A 22,535-nucleotide genomic window follows, 5' to 3' on the forward strand; every position below is an offset into this window, starting at 1 on the left:
TTAGACACCCGCCGATCGGTGCTCAACGTACAGGAAGTAGGTACCGGCCAGGTAGACGAGGAAGTTGAACAGTCCAAACACCTAAAAGTGGTAAGAGGGGATCGGTCATTGATTGAAAGGGGCCACTTGTGAAGATTGCTGATTGCACAGACTACTTACACCGGCGGCAATGTTAGCACCTCGGAAGCTCGTATAGTACAAGTTTGACCAGGACGCCAGCTGCACAATGAAGGCGACGAAGTAGAGCAGCGCGAAGATGGCGGTGTTGATCAACTCCTGCAACATAGAAAGAAACAAGCGAATGGTGTGTGAATGATTGCTGGGTAGCATAAGCTAGCGCCGTTCTTACCGTCAGTATCCAGTTGATGGGTAGGTTCAGCACCTCGCGGATCCCGAGCAGATACACGAACGTCCAAAGCAGGGTGATAATGAAGGAAACTATCACGACGAACAGGAAGAAGTGTGTGCCGCCGACGAGGGCTGGTGCGGCGCAGGCCATGCAGATGATACCGAAAACCTGTCGATGAGAAGAAGTGGTGTTTTAGCATAATCGGCATTATACGCAAAGATATACAGAGAATCAAGAAACAGGACATGACCAATCAGGCTCTTAACATCAATTAGCAATAGAACGCTCGGAGATCAAACCATTGTATATTTTAGAATGCAACTCAAGCCTGGTTTGACGTGATCTCTTTTGAGAGCTTTTTTTCTAGAGTATTTACTCTAGTACTTAGTCTCATAGGAATCAAATTCATTGTTGAGATTGGAATCCAGAACACGGATCCCAAAACCTTAATTGGCATTCGATTCTTTGTACGGGTTTAAGTTTCAGCTTTGCTTACTCTTAGGATTCCATACCCTTCTTCCGATTGGAATCCCTCCTCGAGGTTCAGAACTCTGTGGAGACTAACAAGTCTTTTACTTACTCGTTCACTCTTTTGGGATTCGAATCCCTGATAAGGAGTCAAGCGAAAAAAGGTGTTACAAAAACTGCCCGTGAGGATTTAAATCTATCAATTCAATAGTAAGCGTCGGTTCACTCATTCATTCCTACTCAGTCCTCAACCTCTGCTGGTTTGTGATTGTTTATTATATCGCAGCATGCCCCAGCTTGCTGCGTGCCATTCGTGGTTTGCGGACCACAGAGTAAATTCGCTTACACCAGTTGGAATTCGCCCCAGTGTCACCAGAAGTCAATTGAGCGTGTACTCTCTCACTACGCTTGGATACCGGGTATCGTTCTTAGAACCGCTGAATGGAAATGTATACGGTTAGCTCCAACATCAGCTCGGGGCACGCCTCACCCAGCAGAAATCGAAATCGAAATAGATGAAGTCAGCCGACCGTCGCGAGCTTGACACATACTACTCGGCTATAAAACGCGCTACTCGCGGCGTCGTTTCCAGTAAATCGAGACCGAAAAGTAGCTGGAACCGATGGCGTCACCGGGTGCAGTGCAGCCTACGAACAAATAAAAACACAGTATCCGACCAGCGACCGCGAGCACCGCCATAAAAGAAGATGCGAACGGTGAATACATCTTCGACGCCCTCTCAATTTGTTTGGAAACGCAGCGAAACCAGCTCCGTTCGTGGGATACGCTGACGAATCAATCGATTGCGCATTCTACCGTCGCCGAAGTAGGCTGATCAGCTTATCTGATAGAGACAAAACTGGCAGCAGTAAAGTAGTTATCCAAATCACCACAAACGCCGTGTAAAGTTTTGGTGAATATATCCCCTTTGCTTGTGAGACTCGATTTTCACCGCCAATCAATTGAACCAGTTAAGCCTGGTAGTCATGACTAGACCTTGTATAAATGTGACAATGTGTGTAGACATTTCGGTACGAAAATGACCTGGAAGCTCAACACGATAAAACATCCAAGATGGGCATGATTCAGATGTTATTAGCAGGCAAAGCACACCTCACGGATGGTTGTCCACAATCGCTACCCAAAAAGGCACACAGGAAGAGACAACGATGCGTTCGGTTCGGCATTTTGGTTATCCGTCATATTTGCCGTGTCTCACCGTTTGTCACCTCACAGTTGCATAATCGAACCGGACGCTCGCGGTTCCACAGGTGTGATAAGGGCGCTTTAGCAAGCGGTGCTGTCGGTACGTCCCCCCATCCGCTATTTGCCAGACTTCATCACCCTCGCAGCTAGCTGTTTACCGCGTGGCTATCGATCAATGTTCAACCGCTGGCCAAAGGGTTTGTCAAGGTACATGCTACGCCCACTATTGCTGTCCTAATTCCTCCGGCGATAGGTGTTTCACTAACCTATGGGAGAACTTTTGATTCCCGACACTAACTGTTGACGATAAGACATGACAACATTTGGAGAACTTCCGTGCGACGAGTATGGTTCTTTGGGTTGGTTTGCTTCCTTACGATGTATGTAAGCGGAGGAGTACTTCTCCACTTATAAGAGGTTCTCAGAATTTGTAAGTAATTGTATAATTCTATAATTCTCTATGGTACTCATCTAAATTTCCGTTGAGTAAACCCATTAATAATCACATCGAATATGACGGTATACCAAATAATCGAACTCTTGTGCAATATCAGCTATGACTCTGCAATTGATACCAAACTGTATAGGAACTTAAAAAAACACCATGATTGTACACTCTGAGACCCAGATTCTTGACTCTTAGGCTGAGGCGACTAAGACATAAAATGACTCATACAATAACCAAATTTGTGATTTGCATTCTAGCAATTCGATGGAGTCGCTCCTGAATACTGTAATGTTGCTAAGTGAGATTTTTAAACAGTATGTAACACTTCATGGTGTTTTGTTAGTGTTCGTGCTCTACATGCAGCTGCTTTTGAGCGACAAGAGAGCACAGTGTGTACTTTGGATACGTCATTCCGGTGGTTACCAGCGTTACATAACCGACGGATGACTAATTTTCCGATGCACGTTGCCCGTGAGAAGGTGGGTTTTCTTTTTCTGCTTATACGTTCCTCTTTGTTCTTATAAGTCCCGGATATTCCTATGCGATTATGACTTTGGTTATTGTTTTTAGTTCTTATGGAATGCTACAAGCGATAATCAAAAAGTTGCCAATCTTTGACTATTTGATATAGACATAGATTAGAACACCGTCCCAGATGGGAGACGCCTTTGTTTTTCGCTGATGCCTACAAACGATTAGGACGTCAAATAAAATAAAAGGAGAAAATATCATACGACTGAAACTCTCGGCCAGCGCAGCTGCAAGCTCTCTTTAAAAATGCTGACTATCAGACAGCGGGCTGTTGGGAGTGCCCGCTATCAGCTGGTATCGATAACCGTATCTCCGAGTCGGTATCGGGTTGGCGAAAAAAATGTGCCATTCTGTGGAGATTTCAGTACACTCACTCGTTGATTAAAAATGCGTCCAAATCGCCAAAGCAAACCTAGCAAATTCCCATATGAGTAATTTGTTACGCTAAGGCATGTGACCTCAGTATCAGTATCGCAATCGAAGCGAAGCATGACTATTATCAAGTTCTCCATTCAATGTCTGGACTAGAGCTCTAGAGAAATCAAATAAGTAACTCTTAGTCTCTGACTGCTAGCAAACGTTTCCATCCCTAGAGGTGAAACACTCTTTAGAGCGTTGAGATGCTGAAGAAGTTGGATGTAAACATTCTCCTCCAATTGACGCATGTAACCTGCGCTTCTAGTTACACACCCGTTTGATTCTTTTAACCCGATTTTCCTCAACCGTGTCTTGTGTACCTATCATACTCAAGGCAGAGAAATTACTATGTAGGGTTCACACCTCCAGTATTCCACATCTGACACGATGGCTACAGAGGCTCAGCGCCGCCATAAGTTTTAGGTGGGAAGAGAAAGTTTTTCTTCCTTAGTTTGTCGCGCTGGCTCGCAAGTGTAACGCTTCGGTTCGCTTGCGTGGCGACAGCCCTTGCGTGGCCCCTCCGGGTAGGGGGGTTTGGATTTTCTCCGGGAGTCAACCGTGGACCGTTGCCCGCTTTCTTCATTGTTCAAACTCCTTTTCATATGCGGGACTTCTTGGAACAAAGATAAAAATAAAAACCGAAACAAATTAACCCAAAGAGCGGACGCCGGTGAAATGGCCGTGAAGCGGCTCAGCTGTAGCTGGTGATAAAGAGGGTGAAGGAGGGAGGAAGGCAGGGGGGGGGGGGGGAGGGCATTGTGGGGTGGAGCCATCATTAGAGTTGGCAGCAGGTTTGATGAAAGTAAAATTAATTTGACACGTCCCCATTCTCGATAACCATTGTTTTGGTGTAATGTGTCTGTTCGTACACCGAAGGGTAATGTTTTTCAAAAAAGCTCGCCACCGTTTCACACGGGTAACGCATTTAAACATGGTAATTTCAACTGTTAACTTTATCTTCAGTAAGTTTGACTAGCCTTATTCTTGAAGAACGTCTTTCTAATACCAGCAACGTTGAATATAATCCGTTCGACGAATTGCTGTAACATGTACGAACTAGAAAGAATTGGTTTTTAAACTTCAGTAACAGATTTTTTAAAGTATAAAATTGAGGGTGTTTTAAGTTAAAACGCTTCATCGCAAAGCAGATACATTTTAAGACAAATCAGACTACATTAGATGCTTTTTCCATTTTCTAAATTTAAACTTGGAGATATAAAAGAAATTGTTCATGACAACGTTCTACTTTAAACAATTTATATCCCAATAAAGTAGATTATTTTCACTATTATTATTTTGTTCTTTAACATGTACTTTATCTTGTTTAGGAATCCTTGTCCATTACCGATTTTTGTTACCCATTTTGTTTGGTATTATTTTGATGTTTATAATTCATTATTTTATTTTATTCTTTTTAACTTCTTATGAGCTTTTACTGTTTGTTCTGTAAAATTACTGAATTTGGTATTTGAACATGAGCGATTTGGATAAATTGATTCTGATTTGCTTGGGAAATTCAACCTCGACACGTTGTCCTGTTTTTTTTATTTTGTCGGAATAGAAATTAATGCCACCTGGTGCGTTACGACGCTTCACAATTTCCATAAAGAAAACACCTCACGCACGCCGAACCTTTCCTTCGCTTTCTACGTCCCTAATTGTCGTGTACGAAGTGTCCCACGAGGTGCATTTGCTCGCTTGGGCAGGAAAGCTGATAAGCAAAACCGCTGCGCGCTGGAGCCTCCTCGAAACGGGTCAAGAAGGCAAGTAGCTGTGCATACCAGGGAAGGGTTGGAGTGCACCGGGTGTGTAGGGTCGGCTTGGTGTGTGCAGCAGGGCGTAGCATAATTTCTTCCCGCAGCAGACTTGGGCCATGCGTTTGAGGCATGATCGTCTCAAGGAAGAAAGTAAGAAGTGGTAAGACGAAAAAAAAGCACACACATACACACACGCAGGTCGTAGAAGGGAAAGAAGAAAGCAACACCCGGAGTACCTGAGGCAGAGGAGGCGAGGTGGAACTAAAACAGGTTTTTGATGTTTTGTTTTCCATTGGCTACGATCGTATCCGGCCCGTTCCCTAGACAACAAAACCAGGGCACGGTGGCCATTCTTGCTTTCTTTTACACTAGTGTTCTTGCACACATACACACGCACACACACCCACACAACTAAGTGTGATATTAGTTTGTAAAGATACATATTTTGCCCAACAGGAAAGTTACTTTCATTTCAAAACATTCACAAATAACAATTTGTTATACTTGACAAACAAATACCGAAACGAAAGATGTATTCTTGTCATAGTAAGAATACATACTCATAGTAAAATAGTCGTTTAAAGCCAAGGCATTTTAAATGTAAAATGTCCAGCTTCAGAACTTTCACTGGGTACATTTTGGCAGAGACCAACAAAATAGATAAAGCAAGTCAAAGAAAGTTCGTTTAAGAGCTTAGTGATAGTGAAAGAAAAAACTGCTTATTTCGAGCTTCGATAGCCTAAGACAGGAGTCGGCACACGTTTCCAGAAAAGGGCCAGATGATGAAAAAGAACCCAAAACTGTAATTATAAAGCAATGATAGAATAGAATGCCATTAGATTAGCTCTAAAATGAAAGAAAAAAGGTTTGATGCACAAGGTCTCCTCCTATTCTCCAACATAAACATTAACATAGGAAAGAAGGCACTGTTTACAGTATACAAAATACTACTTAGCATCTAAAGGGTGTTCAAGCCAAAAAAGAAATATTAAAAACGAATTTAGCAAACATTGTATTGGTGGTCACTCTAGAAAGAACAAGTTGTTTACACAAGCAGCATAATTGCTCCCTACGCGCGTCCCAAAACCATAGAAAGAGAACACAAAATGTAGCAAATAGAGAATGAATCAGATCCAAACTGAAACTTATTAATATCAATCAACTCTCGCTAGCCACTGCATAGCAAACATTCATAAACAAACCGAAGAATATTTTAAGTGAATTGTAATAAGTAGGACACTAAACAAGTATCAAATTTAATTTAGATCGAACAACATATTCAATTCAACATGGTTAAGGAAGGAAAACTTTCGAATTGATCTCAACTAATTAAAACAAAAATGTTAAAATGTTAAAATGTATAAACGATATGTTCTTCATGACATGATAAATGAAGAAGGTTTCTGTTGGTAAACAACAGTACTGAAGAGAAAAGAAACATTTACCAGCTCACCGGCGCATTCTGTGTGGTTCGACAAGGATCATAGAAGGGAGCGAAAGAATTAGCCACGAAATTGGGTCGCGACGTCTCCGAGAGGATCGGATACCATTACAGAAAATACCGATGACACGACGAGACGAAGGCAACCGGGCAGCAACGGAGGCCGGCATTCGGATAGGACAACACAAGCAGCACGAAGTGGCAATGGTGCGCTTATCTCGCTTTGACACATGCACCCGGCCCGACTGCGGGAAATCGGGGAAAAAAAGGGTGATCGGACGTGGAACGCCATTGTGTGGAACTTATAAGTTGGCCCCCATCCACCCGTACCTTCCTGGACCGACCTGGACGGGTTACATTCCAAGGGTTCGACAAGCCGCCGCAGCGATTACAGCACTCGTTGGAACGGGTTCTTGACTGCACGCAGTCGTGGGTCGTGGCGAACACCTGTTGAGGCACCGGAAAGAAGTTTATGTGCCTCACCGGAATGGAAACGACTGTTGGACGTTGGCTTCTGGAGGGCTTTGACCCAGAAAAGAGAAGGCTCAGGTACGATAAACCAAGCGACCATCTCTAGTCGGTCGGTGGCACAAATCCATAGTGTCTTATGTCTTTGCGTCAACCTGTTACTAACCTGATAATAGTATTTTCATAACATTAATCTCAAGTCTTGTTTTAGATACATGGGATATAAGTTATTGAAGTGATCAAAACCAACGTTATAGATCATCAACTACATTAGATTGAGGTACTCGAATTCCTGATCGCTTGTTAAATCTTTCTTAAATACTGAAGATGTAAACTGAAATACGAACTGACAGTTCGTTTAGGAATTAGCTGCTATTATTCTCGAAGTTTCCTCCACCAAGAGTATCTATGGTCACCCCAAACCAGGTCTCGCCTGGAGGAGGTGTGCTCCAACAGTGTGCTATTGAAACGTCTCCCACATGTTCCTACACAGTTCGCGTCGGAGTCATATAGGCGCTAAACGATCTGGCTTAAGCGCTACGTTCCGGCGCTTGCATCGCAAAATGGAGCTGACCTCTTATTTAGACAAAGCGTTAAATGCTAAGTTCCTTAAGCTGCGATAGTTTGAGAAGGTGAAACGACGTTTGAGTTACTCAAATTCTGCGTTCCCTTGCATCTCGGGGGAGGTTTGAAGACACGCAGATCAGCCAGTAGGAAGATCAAGGCACGCTACATTGGACGGGGCGAGGTAAATGGGGCACGATACAGAGCTAAAGGAGCAGAGAAAGAAACCCACACGCGCGTCTTGCCATGGAGTGCGAGGAATCTCCCGCGAGCGAAGATCGAAATCAAAACAAAAATGCCCAAAAACAGGCACGAACGGAAGGGAAAGATGTTTTGCGATTCAACGTTCAGTTTCAAGTTACATTCGGCTCTGGAAAACGTTCGCTCTGCAGCAAACAAAGTTGTTGACGAACATCAACAAAATCTCTTGCGTTCCACTTTATTTCGTCTGCAAGAAACATTTAGTCGAAAAGCCACCGGTTTACGCTAAGACAAGTTTGATTCCAGAAGAGAACGCCATTGGTTCCACAAAAACACAATTAAAATCTGTACCGAATGGAGCTTGACTGGCTTACAGCATGGGGATTTTGTTGGCGCGGGAAGAAACCTCCATTAAACGATGGAGAGGAAGATATAGAGAGAGAGAGAGAGTGAGCTAGCATGCATGCCGTGGGACCAGTTCAATATACGATCCGACCAGGTTATGGATTTAATGACCATAGAAAGCTGACCGGCCATAGTGTGACCATCTGCCTGCCGTGCCAGAGGCTTTATCCAAAAGAGACCCAGTCCTATCCTGTGCTAGATTATCATAAGGGTCTAACTTGTCCGTAACAAACGTTTGGATAGACTCTGAATTACAAAAACATTCGATTCTGGATAACGTGAACTTAGCTTTAAAGTCAACGTACATAGAATTAACAACAGATAGACATAGTGTTCCAATTCGGGTTTCTCTTATTCAGATACGAATGTATCTGGAACCTAGACATATTGGAACATTTTCTCAGGGTGTTAGAATCACTCAAATGAATTTATAGCCTTGTTTGCTCGTTTGAAAACTGTGGGCGTTCAATGGTTCAACTTAAGCCACCCATGCTCGAGATTTGGCAGAATCAGGTGTCTCGCAAAATGCCTCCGTTAGGAACCAGCGTGTAACTCGCCACGATTTGCGTAATTATTCCACAGCCGTACAGGCATACATACACACACGCAAGGTGGTAGGTAGTTGAAGCTCGTGGTAAACATCTCTTTGGTGGCGACCACCTACCTACAGGCTGGCCGAGGGGAACTTAGCGACAGGCCTGCCAATGGTACTAACTATGTAGCACAATTAGATGCAGCTGCAGCCACCGTACACCGTACACAGCTGGTGGTGTACAACTCCAGCGGGCCAGGCTTCGGGTGCCATTCGCTCGAAAGTCCAAGGTAAACGTCTAAGAGGAGCCTCACCCACCGAGCCCACCATTATCGGTGAGGTGTAAAACCAACAGGCCCCGTACATTCCAGGGCCGGTCGGTTGCACGACGCCCACACCTAAAGCGCGACCACCTCGTACCGATGGTGACTTCCCGAATATTCCCCTCCGCTTTTGGGGAATTTTATCTAATCTAATCTGTCCAGCCTCGATCCACGGACTTAGAGCACAGCGAGCCGGGTGTCACCCCGGGTGGAGCGTCGCTGGTAGGTGCGGGTAAAAATCGGACAGCTTCATTTCGCAAACGGTTATCAGCGGCGCAGCGGAGGGAGCGAGAGACTTACCACCTGGACGATTTTCAGTATGCCCGGAATCGTGAGGAAGTACTGCGTGTTCAGCTTCAGCCAGTTGAGATTAGACTCCGACTTGCCCTGGGCGTCGGCCGGGGCGGCCGGGGTTGCATTGCGATTCGGTGTCTCCACCGTCACCACGGTTTCGGCCATCATTCTCGCACGGCTGTACACGGTTCACTGCCGCTCCTGTGAGGTCCACCGCAGGTCGTTCCGCTCCTGTTTTTCGTCCCGGTTATCCGATCTGCGCCGCGAGTTGCGTGTCGCCGAGTGCGTTTTCTATTTTTGCGTTCTTCACTGTTCACCGATTTCTTGTTCGCTATCCGCTATCCTTCCGTTTGACTTGACACAACCACCACCACCACCACCACTGCTGTTGGACGTTGGGCGGGAAGTAACGGGAATGGGGGGAGGATTTGAAATACAAATTAAAAATATAAAAATATTTTAACGAATTATTTGCCACCCGACGTCGACCGGGCAGCGAAACGAGGAAGTTGAAATCTGTCACGATAGGAGATTAATCGTCCATGCAGTGAAAGTTGCTGCCCGCCGCTTGTCTTGGGCCTCGGCTTGCCGTCGCCGGAAGTTGCTGCCGGGTTTCGCTGCACTAGAAAATAACCGTGCTTAGCGGAAAGTCCCCACGGAAACGCTCGTTAAACGCACGCAGTTGATTGAGTCGAAACTGATTGAAGCATTCCCGAGGCAAAGCTGGAAACTCTGGAGCTTTACAACAGCTGCAAGAGGCGACTTAGGGTTGATTGCCGCTAATGTTTTTTAACCTCACTACGGGATGCACACTGCAGCACCAGTTGCAGCTGTTGCAGAGGTCTAACGCCTGTTCTATTTGTCGTTCAAGCTCAACCCAACCTGAGCGACAAATTAAACGGGATTCTCGGATGCTCTAACGTACGAAACACCAAACACCGAAGAGGTCAGGTTCAGGTAGACAGGTACCACCATACGAAAAACCTACAACTAGCGCGCGCACAACAACCACACGAATAGACCCTAAGCTTGCGACTGAGGGGACCTTAAGCTTGTGAACAATCGCAACATCGCGCGTCTCGTATGCGCGCGCTCTCAGCCACAACGCTCTTCAACACGTCGACGTCCATCGGGATAAGCGCGCTCTCTGGTACATTTTCCACAGTCTCTCTCCGCTCCCTGTTTTTCCGACTTTTATCTCACCGTCCTCCTATTGCGCTCTGTTCAACATCGGTTCGTGCTCCTAAGCCTCGAACAGCTTGTCATGTTCAAATCATGCAACTGGAAGCATGCAACTTGCACGCAAATGATGCAGAACATGGCTAAAGCCCGTGCAGGAAACCGAAGTGCATCGAATGCATTGCATCATATGCTTAATTCAAGGAAAATGGGCCCTGAACAATAAACTTTAAGTTAAATAAGCTTCGATTATGAAAAACGCGTCACTAATTGTATTTGAATGAAAAGAAAATTAACAAATTAAAAAAAAAACTATGTATTTCAGGCATTCATTCATCATAATAAGAGAACAAAAATAGAAAAATGTGAAACTTCCATTGGTAGCGTTCAATTGTTTCAATCTGCATCATGATTTGCTGTCACAGGTGTATCGCGTACAAGACAACAGTCATTTCAAACGATTTTTTTAAAAATATGTTACCGGTACGTTCAAATATGAATTCAATTCAGTAACGGATGTTGTATGAAGTATGAAACAAAAAAAGGAAATGGATCATATGAGGGTATTATGATCCAGTTCCGCGTTATTGCTCGAAAGTTTCCGCATATTTGCTCGAATAGCAACCTGGGTATTTATAGAAGTATTTCAAGGTATATAAATATATAGTTTTTAACAAGTTTCGAGCACTTTGATTTTTAATCAATTTTCAAAACGATCGAGTTATTGGTGTGTTTTATACTATGGCTAAATGGCTAAATAAATCAAAGTGAATTGTCTAAACACAACGTTGATATGAAAAGTGCATCCTGAATTATCATGTTCTTGGTAAATACCAAGATCCATAGAACCCACATATGCTTCGGACACATACGGTCTATAGAGATCCATCGACCAGGAGGTGCTTGAAACTGCTCGACGATAACGACGCGCGTCGTTTCGTATCCGCGCATCGTCTCGACACGCAGGTGGCGTCGTTTTGGATCGTCGAGACGCCCAGCCATTTTTTCGCTTTTTTCAAAGTGTTGTTTACCTTTTGTATGGGTAAAGTGTCGAGAAGTTTATCGTTTCCGCGCTCCCAATCATAATACCCTCAATAATTTCGCAACGTGAGGTTAAAAGGAGTTAAATTAAATTTCAATTTATCATATTTTATTCAGTGGAGGACTACCGTTTCAAATTATTTGGTGCTTTAACAGTTTTTCACATCAACAGGAAACAAAACTACAGGAAAGTGTTTCTGGGATTAAAACAAATAACGGATATGTATTTCATGGTTACAAATTTAAGAGATGTCGTACTTTGACGGATTGAACGTAAATTCCTGAAGGTCCCGAGTTTTACAGTTGTGACGAGTTGGTTCTTTTCTTTCTCTAGCAATGTTTTGCCTTCTTCTTGTAGCTTAGTCCGTAAAGTTGTGCAGATCACGACATATACTCCTCCGAAATCGTGCCCACATGTTGATTGAAGAAAGGAAACCAGGGCGGTTCGTTTGTGTAGCCCGGTTCATGGTTGCATCTGAAGCGCACGTTTATTGCACATCGGTTGGAAAAGCACACGCGCATCAAATTCTTCTTCGATCTCCTCTTAACTTTATAGTACTGCGTATTTGCTATCTTCCGTCTACCGGAAATAGCCCCACTCCCCCACCGCTACTTCTGGGGCGGAGTGGACCTAAAGTGGCGGCTTGTTTTCTCTCCTTCGTAATCTCCTCCACTATCTTGTTTTTCGGGCTATGTATTTTCTTTTCTTTTATCAACAGCAGAAGAAAGAAAAATGAAACGATACTGTTATCAGGATGTTCAGAATTTACGGCAGGTTGAAAGGTGGGGGAATTGAACAACAGACCAAGCAGCTCGAACTGTAGTGAAATGACATCGGTGAACGTGCGCCACGTGCGAAACACGGCTTCATGCCGGGCAGAAGTTGACCCAATCGGCGGGAAACACACACATCTGCAGCGCGAAGTGGAAGACGGTGCCGGCACCACACGGTCGCATCTGAGGCTCCCAGAATCCGGTCGGCTGCGGTACGCACTGCCAGAAGAACGCCCAGTCGGAGTGTGGATAGAGCACCGGATCTTCGCGCTCGCAGATCGGCACCTGGCAGAGCGTCCATCCGCCGCTCTCGGTCGTCGTCGGCGGCAGGGGGGTGGTGGTCGGCGTGATTGGCACGGTGACGGTGGTGTCGCCCCCGGTCGGGCCGGGTGTTAGCTCGCCGCCGTCGAAGGAGCACTCCTCCGTCCAGCGAAGGACCGTAATGCAGGCTTGGTAGCGCACGCTGAACAGCGTCCCTTCGGGGCACGTTTGGGCGACCGGCAGGATGCCTCCGGCTGCCTGCGGGATGCACTGGTGGAACCGGGACGGGTCCACATCCGGCCAGAGCCGACCCAGATCGGCCACCGTTTCGCAGCTCACCTCCGGACACGGCTCGAGGGGACCGGCAGATCCGCCGCCCTGCTCCGGGCACGTCGCTTCCCACTGCACCGGCACGGTGCAAGCTTGTCGGGTGAAGTGGAACAACCGGCGACCCTGGCACGGCTGCCGCACCAGCTCCCACGGCGCCCCGCCACCGGAAGCGCTGCTGCACTGCAGGAAGAAGTTCGGATCCTCAAACGGCCACAGCGTCACCCGATCGAGCTCGGTCGCGCAGCTCGGCTCCACGCAGCTCACCGGCCACACACGACCACTCCCTGCGGCGGCCACAACGCAGACCACCGTTCCGCAAAACACCACCAACAAACTGTGCCAACCCATCGTCATCTTGGTTGGCTTCAACTGTAACTGAAAAATAAAATTACCACCGACTATGGCTAATGTGCGCGCAGTCAAACATCCAGCACGGAACTGTCCGGCAGTGGACCCCTTAGCGGGTACATAAGATCGAAATCCGCCTCCCTGAAGACACACACACACACACAGATCCATCCAGGACAAATGTGACCATGAGGGATACCGTGGCCATTTTAATCTCGCCGCCGCCGATAAGCAATCACAAAACGCGCCCGACGACGATCCCGACGATATCTTTATAGGTTTGGGGGACAGTATCGATAGATGTGCTTTCCTGTGTTCCTGTTCCCTTGACCCCGTACCCTTACCCACGCACGCACACAAAGGGAAGAATCCAATTGGATTGGATGTGGATACGCTCCAAAGTGGTTGCTTGTCAAATGAAAGGAAACTATCTTTATTCACGCCTAGTATCCCTAGGACGTACACTGTTTCATCTATAGGTGTGTGTGTGTGTGTGCTATTATAGTTTTTTTTTTACATACATACTATACATCCATAAACTGTTGATGCATTCTTACTAGCTACACGCCAGGCTTTGCTTTCTACGCAATCACAGTACCTCACAGCATTGACATCTGGGTGGGGGGGGGGGGGGGGGGGGGGGGGGGAATAATAAGTAAGGAGTACCAATCCTAGCCTCCATCATAGCCGCTAACCTGTGTTACCTGTGACCGGCCGATGGCACGGTCTGGTTGCGCCGCTACACCACTACCTCTCACTCGACTAGACTCACTATAGTATCGCGATGATAGCACACTCTCCTTCGCAAAGTCGCGCTTCCTTGGTATCATTTGCTCGTCGTAAGGAACTTCTCTATCGTACAAACAGTAAGCAACAATACAGACCACCGATGCTGGATAGATGTTCGAACGCCGCCGACCGGATGCGTTCGGTGTCGCCGACGTGCGCGGCTCATATCAGCATGTCGTCGTCGCTCTCCGAAACGGTGGCGTTCAGCAGCAGGCTGGACACTTCACTGTTATTCACCTGTTGGAGCAGTGAAACCGAAATTGTGAATCTCCTAAGGTAAAGGGGTTTACGTTTTTGCTGCTTACGCGTGAGTAGACCGTGCTGGGGAAGTCATCCATGGTGCGTCTTCTGCAGAGCACCGTCGAGTAGAGCCAGCGGCGACGCTCCGGGTGGCGCCAGACGAGATACCAGCCGGTCGCTCCGGCCGTAGCTGCGACCGTCAGGCAGATGGCGATGATGGCTAAAAGGGGGCAAAAACAAAAGTGGAGTTAGTCTTAGTACCTCCGAAAAACACCAGCCACCTCCGAATCACATACCGAATGCGCCAATACCCTGAGCCGGTACCGGGTATGGTCGTCCAACAAAGGGGCAAATAACGTGCGACTGCCTCTTAATGATCACGAGACAGTTGGATGGCTAGAATGAGAAGAGAAAACCGCTATTACTAATCACAGGGTAGGAGTTTTACATTCTGGTATGAGACAATATGGTACGAGATGTTAAGTACTCCCAAATTTTGACCATTTCTGATAAACATAAGATTTACATAAGAAGAAAAGTTGGAAAAGTCACTAATTGGAAGAGTCCCTTATTGGAAAAGTCACGAACACGAAAATCTCACCCTGTACGACTCACTTTCGACAGAATATGACTCTTTGGTAACAAGAGGACCTATCTCCCGATGTCATATAACATCTGTAGAGCAATGCCATATGAGTCATGATGATTTGTTTTTATTTTGCAAGACAAAATACCCTCTTCGTCGCTCTCGCAAGAAGTTCGGGAATGAGTTGCCGACTTTGTTTACATCACGCGAGGCATGACGTTTTTCAGTAAACAATTACCCAACATCGGATTCCTGCGCGACCAGAATGTGTGGCCGAACCGAGGGGGAAGTGTGGTAGCACCGCCTTTCATGGAATATTTCTCGAACAAACTCTGCTACTTAAGTTAATTGCATCGGACAACCATTTTGGCCTCCCAAGGTCTCATGCAAGAGGTTCGATATCAGGGTTCGATCGTATCGAAGGCTGCGACACAACCACCGCGATAACGGAGGGTAGAGCACTATGGCGCCACCGGGTCGGGGAAAGTATAAAAATTGTCTCGAATCCGGTTCGCCTCACGACATTCTGCTACAGCTTCAAGGATGAAAGGTAAGTGTCCCGAGAGGAGCGAGTCCTGGCGATCACACCCCATTGCGGCGATGGTGTGCCCGACCTTCCTGTGCTTTTGTGATATTGTGCGCGATTTGGTAGCCGTGTGAGACGTTGTTCGAGTTGTGCAGTGAGTCTGATCAAGCTGTATTTTATTTTTCCGCAATCCCTTAGTGTCACTGTTTACGTTGCTGCTGGTTGTCGCCGCACTGGGCGTCTCGATGGCTGCTCGCTGCGTGCGGGACAACACCAACGGCGAGCCGGGCTGCAAGACGAAGGAAGAGGTCGATCAGGGCTACTGGCGCCACAACTTTGACCCGACGCGCTACTGGGAGTGTACGCGGCTGAACGAGCCCGCCACCTTGCGCACCTGCCAGGACCAGGCGTTCCACCCGATGCAGCTCGAGTGCGTCGACTGGGACGACTGGTCGTGGGAGCCGGTCTGCGCACCGCTCAGCCGACCGGACCCGTAGTGGACTAACGTAGTGTTTTTGCATACACCGCTCAACACGTACGAAATCGAGCGTAGTGTTTAGTGTCCCCCCCCCCAATATCCGCACCTGGAGGTAGATGCAATTTACCTGAAGGAAATAAAACCGAGCTCATACCGTGAGCTCAAGCTGAAACTCAACGATCAAACTTGTCATTCCTCAATCGAAGCCACAAACACTCACGGAGCTTCTCAACCATCAGCTCCACGATGTGTTTCGGTGCGCCACTGTGGCTTCCATAGTCCGAAAAGCGATCTAGTAAGGGCTAGGTGAAGTGTCAATTGGTTCCCCCTTTGTCGACAAGCCAGAGCTCGGAACGGACGCTGTTGACCGTTACTGAACTCGTCACCTTCGGCACGTTGCAATGAAAGATAACATCGTTTTTACCGTGGTCGGTTTTATTGATGGTCTACTATTGATTTCAAAGAGTTGACTACCACTACCACTACCACTACCACTACCACTACCACTACCGCTAGCACTGATCTCTGCAGCCAGGTGCGACTAAATCAGCACGGGGACCAGTTGACGTTGGCGACGCAGGTCTGCCTGGAGAACTGGAACAGCGTTCCCGGTGGGCAGGCTTTTACCTCCATCATCCAGTAGCCGGTCGGAGCGGGCCGGCAACGCACGAACAGCGTTGCATCCGGCGAGGCCCAGAGTGTGTTGAGGTCGTCCCACGATACGCAGTTTGGTTGCGGACAGTTGGCGTTCAGAGGCCGTACCGTCCATCGGGCGTCCCGAACCTCGCCCTCGGGCTCGGTGACGAGGGGCAGTGCTCCCGGAGCGCCCTCGGTTACACCGATGGCCAGCAGGAGCAGCAGCAGGGTCGTTGCAACCGGCAACCTCATTTGCCAATCGAGTTTTGCCTTCCGGATTTCTCAAAGCTATAAATCGCAAACGCTGGAACGTCTATCCGCTTCCGCAGACAACGGCTCCTGGAGGGGCTTTTATAAGAGACTGGTTCGGCATTGCTAGTATCAGAGGCTAGGTACAGTCGAGGAGTTGATTCGAGGCGGCCAACCAGCTCGGCTGGTACGCCACTTGTACTGATTGACAGCTGACGATGTTGGGAACATGAGCGATGAGTTGCCTCGATGCGCAGGAATACCCACCGACCGCTGCCTGATGGAGCCGGGCAACGGGAGGAATCTAGCGGGTTAACTAAGATAGTAGCGCGCGGTGCTATCGCTGAACAGGCGAGCAACGTGTTAACCGTCAATCCAACCGTGATCACGTCACCATCGGTAATTTTCCCCCACGAGACACGTCATTTCTTCGATCACTCTTCGTATACACAGGTCGCTTGTACTTCGGAGGTGTTTTGTGCAAAAATTATTCTCAGAACTTAGGTAACCCCTGCCGACCGCAAACACCCGCCTATTAACTCCAGAAGATGAATTGCCCAAGCTGCAGCTTTAGCGGTTTTCTCCGAAATCAAGCCTTTCACTGGTGATTAGACCGAAATGCATACCTTTAGGCGTAAAGCCAAAGCTTTCATGCTTTCTCGAAATTAAAATAAAACGCAAGTTTTCGCCTGTCCCAGTTTTTAACTGTTCCCAATCTCGATTCTCAGTCCATCATCGTGAACTGGGCTGCATTTGGACATTGAAAAATGAGCAGAAACGTCCTTTTCCGTCCTTAATAAGGGAGGAGAAATTTTCCATTCGTAAAGCAGTTCAATCTGCGTCGTCCGCCCGTTAGTGTTTGTAACATTGTGCTTTGGATTATTTTCGTTTGATGACAATAGGTTGCCTTTTGACATTCCAAGTATTACCCTTTTAGTACCCAATTGAAATAATTAATTTTTAAGTATACCTCATTAGTTCGTGCTAGATATAAGTATAACTCCTAGTTTGAAAATTGATAAATAAAGAAGTTAATATTTTCAACAAATTAGTTATAATCAATACTAATAAATTAATACAATTAAAGATTGCGTTATCAGGATCCTTATCAACAGTGTGCCGATATCGGTATCAGTAACTTTCGCGGAGAAATTTTATTAACAAGATCATACGTTGATATTAGCTTCCAGATCTGCTAGATAATTAAATAATTGATAACAGATAGACAGCAACGCGCAGTTCGTGCGCCCATTGTCGTTTCGCTGTGGAAGTATATACACCAAAATCACAACTGGTTCAGTTTCGCCCAAATTGTAGCCGGCCATTAAAGCGATAAGAACATCACAGGAGGCCTCTTATCACCAAACACCCTCGCGACTGGATCCAATTAGGGAACATGCGTTGTTTATTACCAGGACCGACGTTGTTGCGAATCACTGTAGCTATCCAGATACTGTTTACAGTCGCCGGCATTCACGGATTGGATGTTTTCGTTGTGATTATTTCATTTGCAATAAAAAAGGAGACACTAAGCACTTCCGAAAGGCGCTGGTGTATAAGTGACACGCACACCTTGCAAAGCTAGTACCTCTTTGTTTTAAATGTTTAAACTACTTGTCGTTTGAGCTTATTGCAATTTTATAAGCCGAATAAATTTATAATACTAAGTTTAGTCACGCTTTAGTCATTCAGCTGTTTATCTGGCGTTTAATACAATTATTTGTTGCTGTACTAAAGTGCTCTAATCCATACGATTTGTAGGTGCTTCTTATCATGTGCATAGTGTATCACCGGATAACAGTTTCTAAATACCCAATGTAATGCACTTGGTTATCATCCACTTTTTAACTTGTCTCCATAAACTCACACGTAGTACTAAGATACCTGTGCGTGATTCATAAAAATACTCTATTAAATTTGTGAAATTAGTTAAGAGTAATAAGCTCCTGATACACTTTGGTAAATACTCTTAACGGAATGCCATGGACTGTAGAAAAATGCCCCAGGCATACAAAGCCATGTAGCCGGTAGATGCGAGCAATTTTGTGTAAATTTTGCATCATTATTTCCCCTGCATTGCTACGGAACATCGACTATGATGGATCATCAAGCTTGAAGTGGCGGAAATGTCACGAATAACATTGATTGACCGCTATGCAGCGTCCCAGGTGTCACTGGGATGGATTGAATGTCAGCGGACAGTCCTTCCCAAAACAAAAAAACCAAAACAAACAAAACTATTTGCAAGGAAATCGCACCATAGTGTTGCACGGTTGATGATCCAATATGAGGGAAAGACTTGTTGAAGGTAACGTTTGAGTGTTACACAGGCAGCCCCTCTTTCGACTGAACATTTCTTTCTAACGTCTTTAAGGGAAACACTAAAGCACTTGTCCGGTTTGATTCCGACTACCTTCCGGAAGTGAACTACATTTTATTTCCTGATTGGACGTACATGGTCATCACCCTATGTTGATGCGTACTAAAGATAAGGTGAGCCGTGCTGAATAGGTACGTGAGGCACAAACTCTCATCGGTGTAGTGGCAGTCGACGACCGTCGATCTACTACCAAGCGGCTACCAAAGGCTACTACACTAGGCGGCTATGGTTTGAACCTTGGATTTGATGATGTACTTTCGCCGGTTGTAGAAGACCACTCTCGTTATTTCCCATCCTCCTTGCGTATTCTCTGGATCTCTCTCCTTCTCCCTTTCTCTCTCCCTGGTCTTAGCCGATATTTGGTGGAGTGAGAATGGGCCCCACAATACCGGGGCCTTCGGTAGGGCTCGCTGGTGTCGTTGACACTTGACCCTTGCTGGTGGCCCACGTACCGTTGAAGTTCGGGCACACGTTCAGCTTGGTAGTGCGCTGATCCACACAGTCCTGCTGCCATACGTGGAACACCTGGCCCTCGGCGCAGGCGTACAGGCGTGGTGCGAACGCCTGGCTACCCGGCTGCGGCTCGCACATGTACAGAAGCTGTCGTTCGGTGGCAGGCCAGTAGAAGGTCCTCTCGAGTGGCGTCTCGCACCGCGGCTGACCGCACACGATCGGCAAAGGTAGCGTGGCGAGCGCCGGTAGTGGCTCCACGAACAGTCCGCAGACATTCTCCTCCACGGGTGGGTTGGAGCTGCAGCACTGGAGCACGAAGTCGAAGGTGGTCGACGTTGGGCAGGTCTGCAGGACGGGTGCGTAGCTGCCAGGCAGTTCTTCTAGACACACGTAATACACCTGCGGGTCCGACGAGGGCCACACGGTAGCGCGCTCGGTCTCCGTACCGCACCGAGGTTCGTCACAGTCGAACGGAATGATTGGTGAGGGATCAAATTCACCAAGGTCGAGGCAAGTAGGCGATGGCGGCAGTGGTTCGGGAGTGGTTATTGGAGGGTACACCGGGCACACTTCAATTTCAGGTTGCACAGCACCGTTTTCAATGCAACACTGCGAGAAGAAATAGAACCGTTGGCCCGCTGGGCACTCTACCTGAACCGGTGCGTATTCTCCATTGGTGGAGCCCTCAACCGGGAGACACTGGAGGTAGCGCGTGTTATCGTTCATTGGCCACAGAATGGTGCGTTCAACGTCACTGACGCAGCGTGCGACGTCACACAAGATCGGAAAGGCGGGAAGGGGATTGAACTCGTCGGGGTTGAGGCACACATCCGGCTCTGGCTCTGGGTTCGGTGCAGGCGGTGGTGGGTAAATCGGACAGAAAGTATCATCGTACAGCTCCGCTGCGACGCACGACTGCTCGAGTGTTTGGAACAAGAGTCCCAGGGGGCACTGTTGCAGGGTTGCCTGCACCCAGCCCTCTTCGTTGCTCAAACACTCGTAGTAGCTCTGCGGATCGACCGCTGGCCATAGGAAGTTGCGTTCCTCCTCGGTGACGCAGCGCGGAAAGCCGCAAATGATCGGTACGGGCATTCCGGAGTCTTCCGGCGGGCTCGACGGTGGCGGGCAGGTAGGACAGCAGTCGGTGCACGGTGTCGGCGGTAGGGTCGGGTAAAACGGGCATATGTCCACCCAGTCGAGCGGGAAGACGCATTGCTGTTGCACGAAGTCAAACAGGAAGAAGGACTCGCAGCGCTCCGGGAACGGCACAAACTGGAACAGCCGCTCGACCCACACGCAGCGGTAGTACATGTCCGCGACCGTGCTTGGCCAGAGGATGCTGCGCTCGGCAGGTGTGGTACAACGCGGTGAGCCGCAAATCACGGGCAGAGGCATTTCGGGCGGCTCCGCCGTCGGTGCGGGTTCCAGTGTCGTCATTTGCGTGGTGGTCACTATCTCATCCTCACTCGGACATACGTCTTCCCAATCAGCAGGATCGACGCAGTCCTGATCCAGGAAGCTGAAGTACTTCCCGGCGGGACACATATCCTCGTATGGAAGCCACAACGATTGCAGGAAGAAAACGCAACGGTAGAAGAACTGTGGACCGGCTCGCGACGGAAAACGGATTACATCATCCTGCAGTAGCATGCAGTTCGGTGCTAGGCAGTCGACAAGCCACGATGGAGGAGATGGTGATGGCGTATCCTCATCCGGATTTTCCGGGTCGGGAGTAATGGGAGGCTCGGGTGTAACGGGTGGCGCGGGTGTAACGGGTGGCTCGGGTGGCGCGGGTGTAACGGGTGGCGCGGGTGTAACGGGTGGCACGGGTGGAGGATCCGTCGGTCCACTGCCATCGCACGGATCGACCCAGTCGAAGCTGTGCACGCACACCTGATGGAAGAAGCTGAACAGCGTGGCCGGTGCACAGGGCATCTCCTGGGGGGCCCAACCGTTCAACATCGGACGGCACTGGTAGAAGAATTGGGGAGACGGGTGCACCCACAGTGTGTTGATTTCTTCAAGTGTCCCACACCGCGGTCCTTGACATGGATCGAACGGGTCCAGCGCGTCGTTCGTGGATTCCTGCTCTGTCGTTTCCTCGGGCGTTGGTTCCGGTGTCGTAAGCTCTGGTAGTTCTGGTGTGGTTACCGGCGGTGGTACCGTCCCCGGACCTTCCTCCGAGCCGTCACAGGCCTCCCACATCAATGGCTCGACGCAGACCTGCTGTACGAAGTGGAACCAGGTACCTGGTGCGCACGGCATCTGTTCGAGGCGCCAGGTTCCATCGGTTTCCGGTCGGCATTGGAGGAAAAAGCTCGGGTCCGGATAACCCCACAGAGTTTCGATATGTTCCTGCGAGACGCAGCTCGGCTCCGGGCACAGTTCGTTCCCATCAACGAATGGCTGTACACCGGGTGCCGGATTTCTGCGTACACAGGTCGTTGTTGCGGGTGTGTTGCTATTCGTGGGAAATTGGCAGCTCTGACTGTCGAAATCGAACAACATGCCAACCAGAGGACAGCTGCCCAGCCGTGCAAACCACTGTCCACCGTCGAACAGACATTCCCAGTACTGATTGATGCCAGAGCGAGCTGCCCACAGTCGGCTGCGCTCGTCTAGGTGATCATTGTTGCCCCAGCAGAGTGGTTGACAGGATGAGAGCCTCTTGGCCGTGGCTTTTGTTTGATGTTCGCTGGCGACGTCACCACAGCACACGCCAACCAGCAGCACCAGTAGCACGGTGCCGATGGAGCGTGTCCTACACCAGCCTCCGCCTTCGGTGGCCATTTCCGGACTGCTTCTTGAAATCCGCGAACCTCCGACACTCACGCACCGATATCTAACCAAATGCACAACTC

General features: G+C 48.1%; 3 protein-coding genes across 3 annotated transcripts in view; all 3 read right to left on the reverse strand.

Moving 5' to 3' along the window:
* On the reverse strand, positions 1-9,572 carry LOC131269217 (CKLF-like MARVEL transmembrane domain-containing protein 4). The gene is made up of 4 exons (XM_058271555.1): positions 9,411-9,572; positions 350-517; positions 160-276; positions 1-81 (listed from the first exon to the last, which is right to left on the reverse strand). The coding sequence occupies exons 1-4, from the start codon at positions 9,570-9,572 to the stop codon at positions 1-3; spliced, it is 528 nt and encodes a 175-aa protein (XP_058127538.1).
* A 2,919-nt stretch (positions 9,573-12,491) lies between these two features.
* LOC131269099 (uncharacterized) lies at positions 12,492-13,343 on the reverse strand. Its single transcript, XM_058271417.1, has one exon. The coding sequence runs from the start codon at positions 13,341-13,343 to the stop codon at positions 12,492-12,494; it is 852 nt and encodes a 283-aa protein (XP_058127400.1).
* Positions 13,344-13,987: 644 nt separating this feature from the next.
* The window catches only part of LOC131269215 (uncharacterized), a 64,494-nt gene continuing 55,946 nt past the window's right edge, over positions 13,988-22,535 (reverse strand). Inside the window, exons 3-5 of the mRNA XM_058271554.1 lie at positions 14,663-14,762; positions 14,432-14,586; positions 13,988-14,363 (exon numbers count right to left, since the gene is read on the reverse strand). Of these exons, the coding sequence (XP_058127537.1) occupies positions 14,289-14,363; positions 14,432-14,586; positions 14,663-14,762 (330 nt within the window). The 3' untranslated portion in view covers positions 13,988-14,288. The remainder of the gene's footprint in view (positions 14,364-14,431; positions 14,587-14,662; positions 14,763-22,535) is intronic.

Source organism: Anopheles coustani, chromosome X (genome assembly GCF_943734705.1).
Source record: "Anopheles coustani chromosome X, idAnoCousDA_361_x.2, whole genome shotgun sequence".
Lineage (NCBI taxonomy): Eukaryota > Metazoa > Arthropoda > Insecta > Diptera > Culicidae > Anopheles > Anopheles coustani.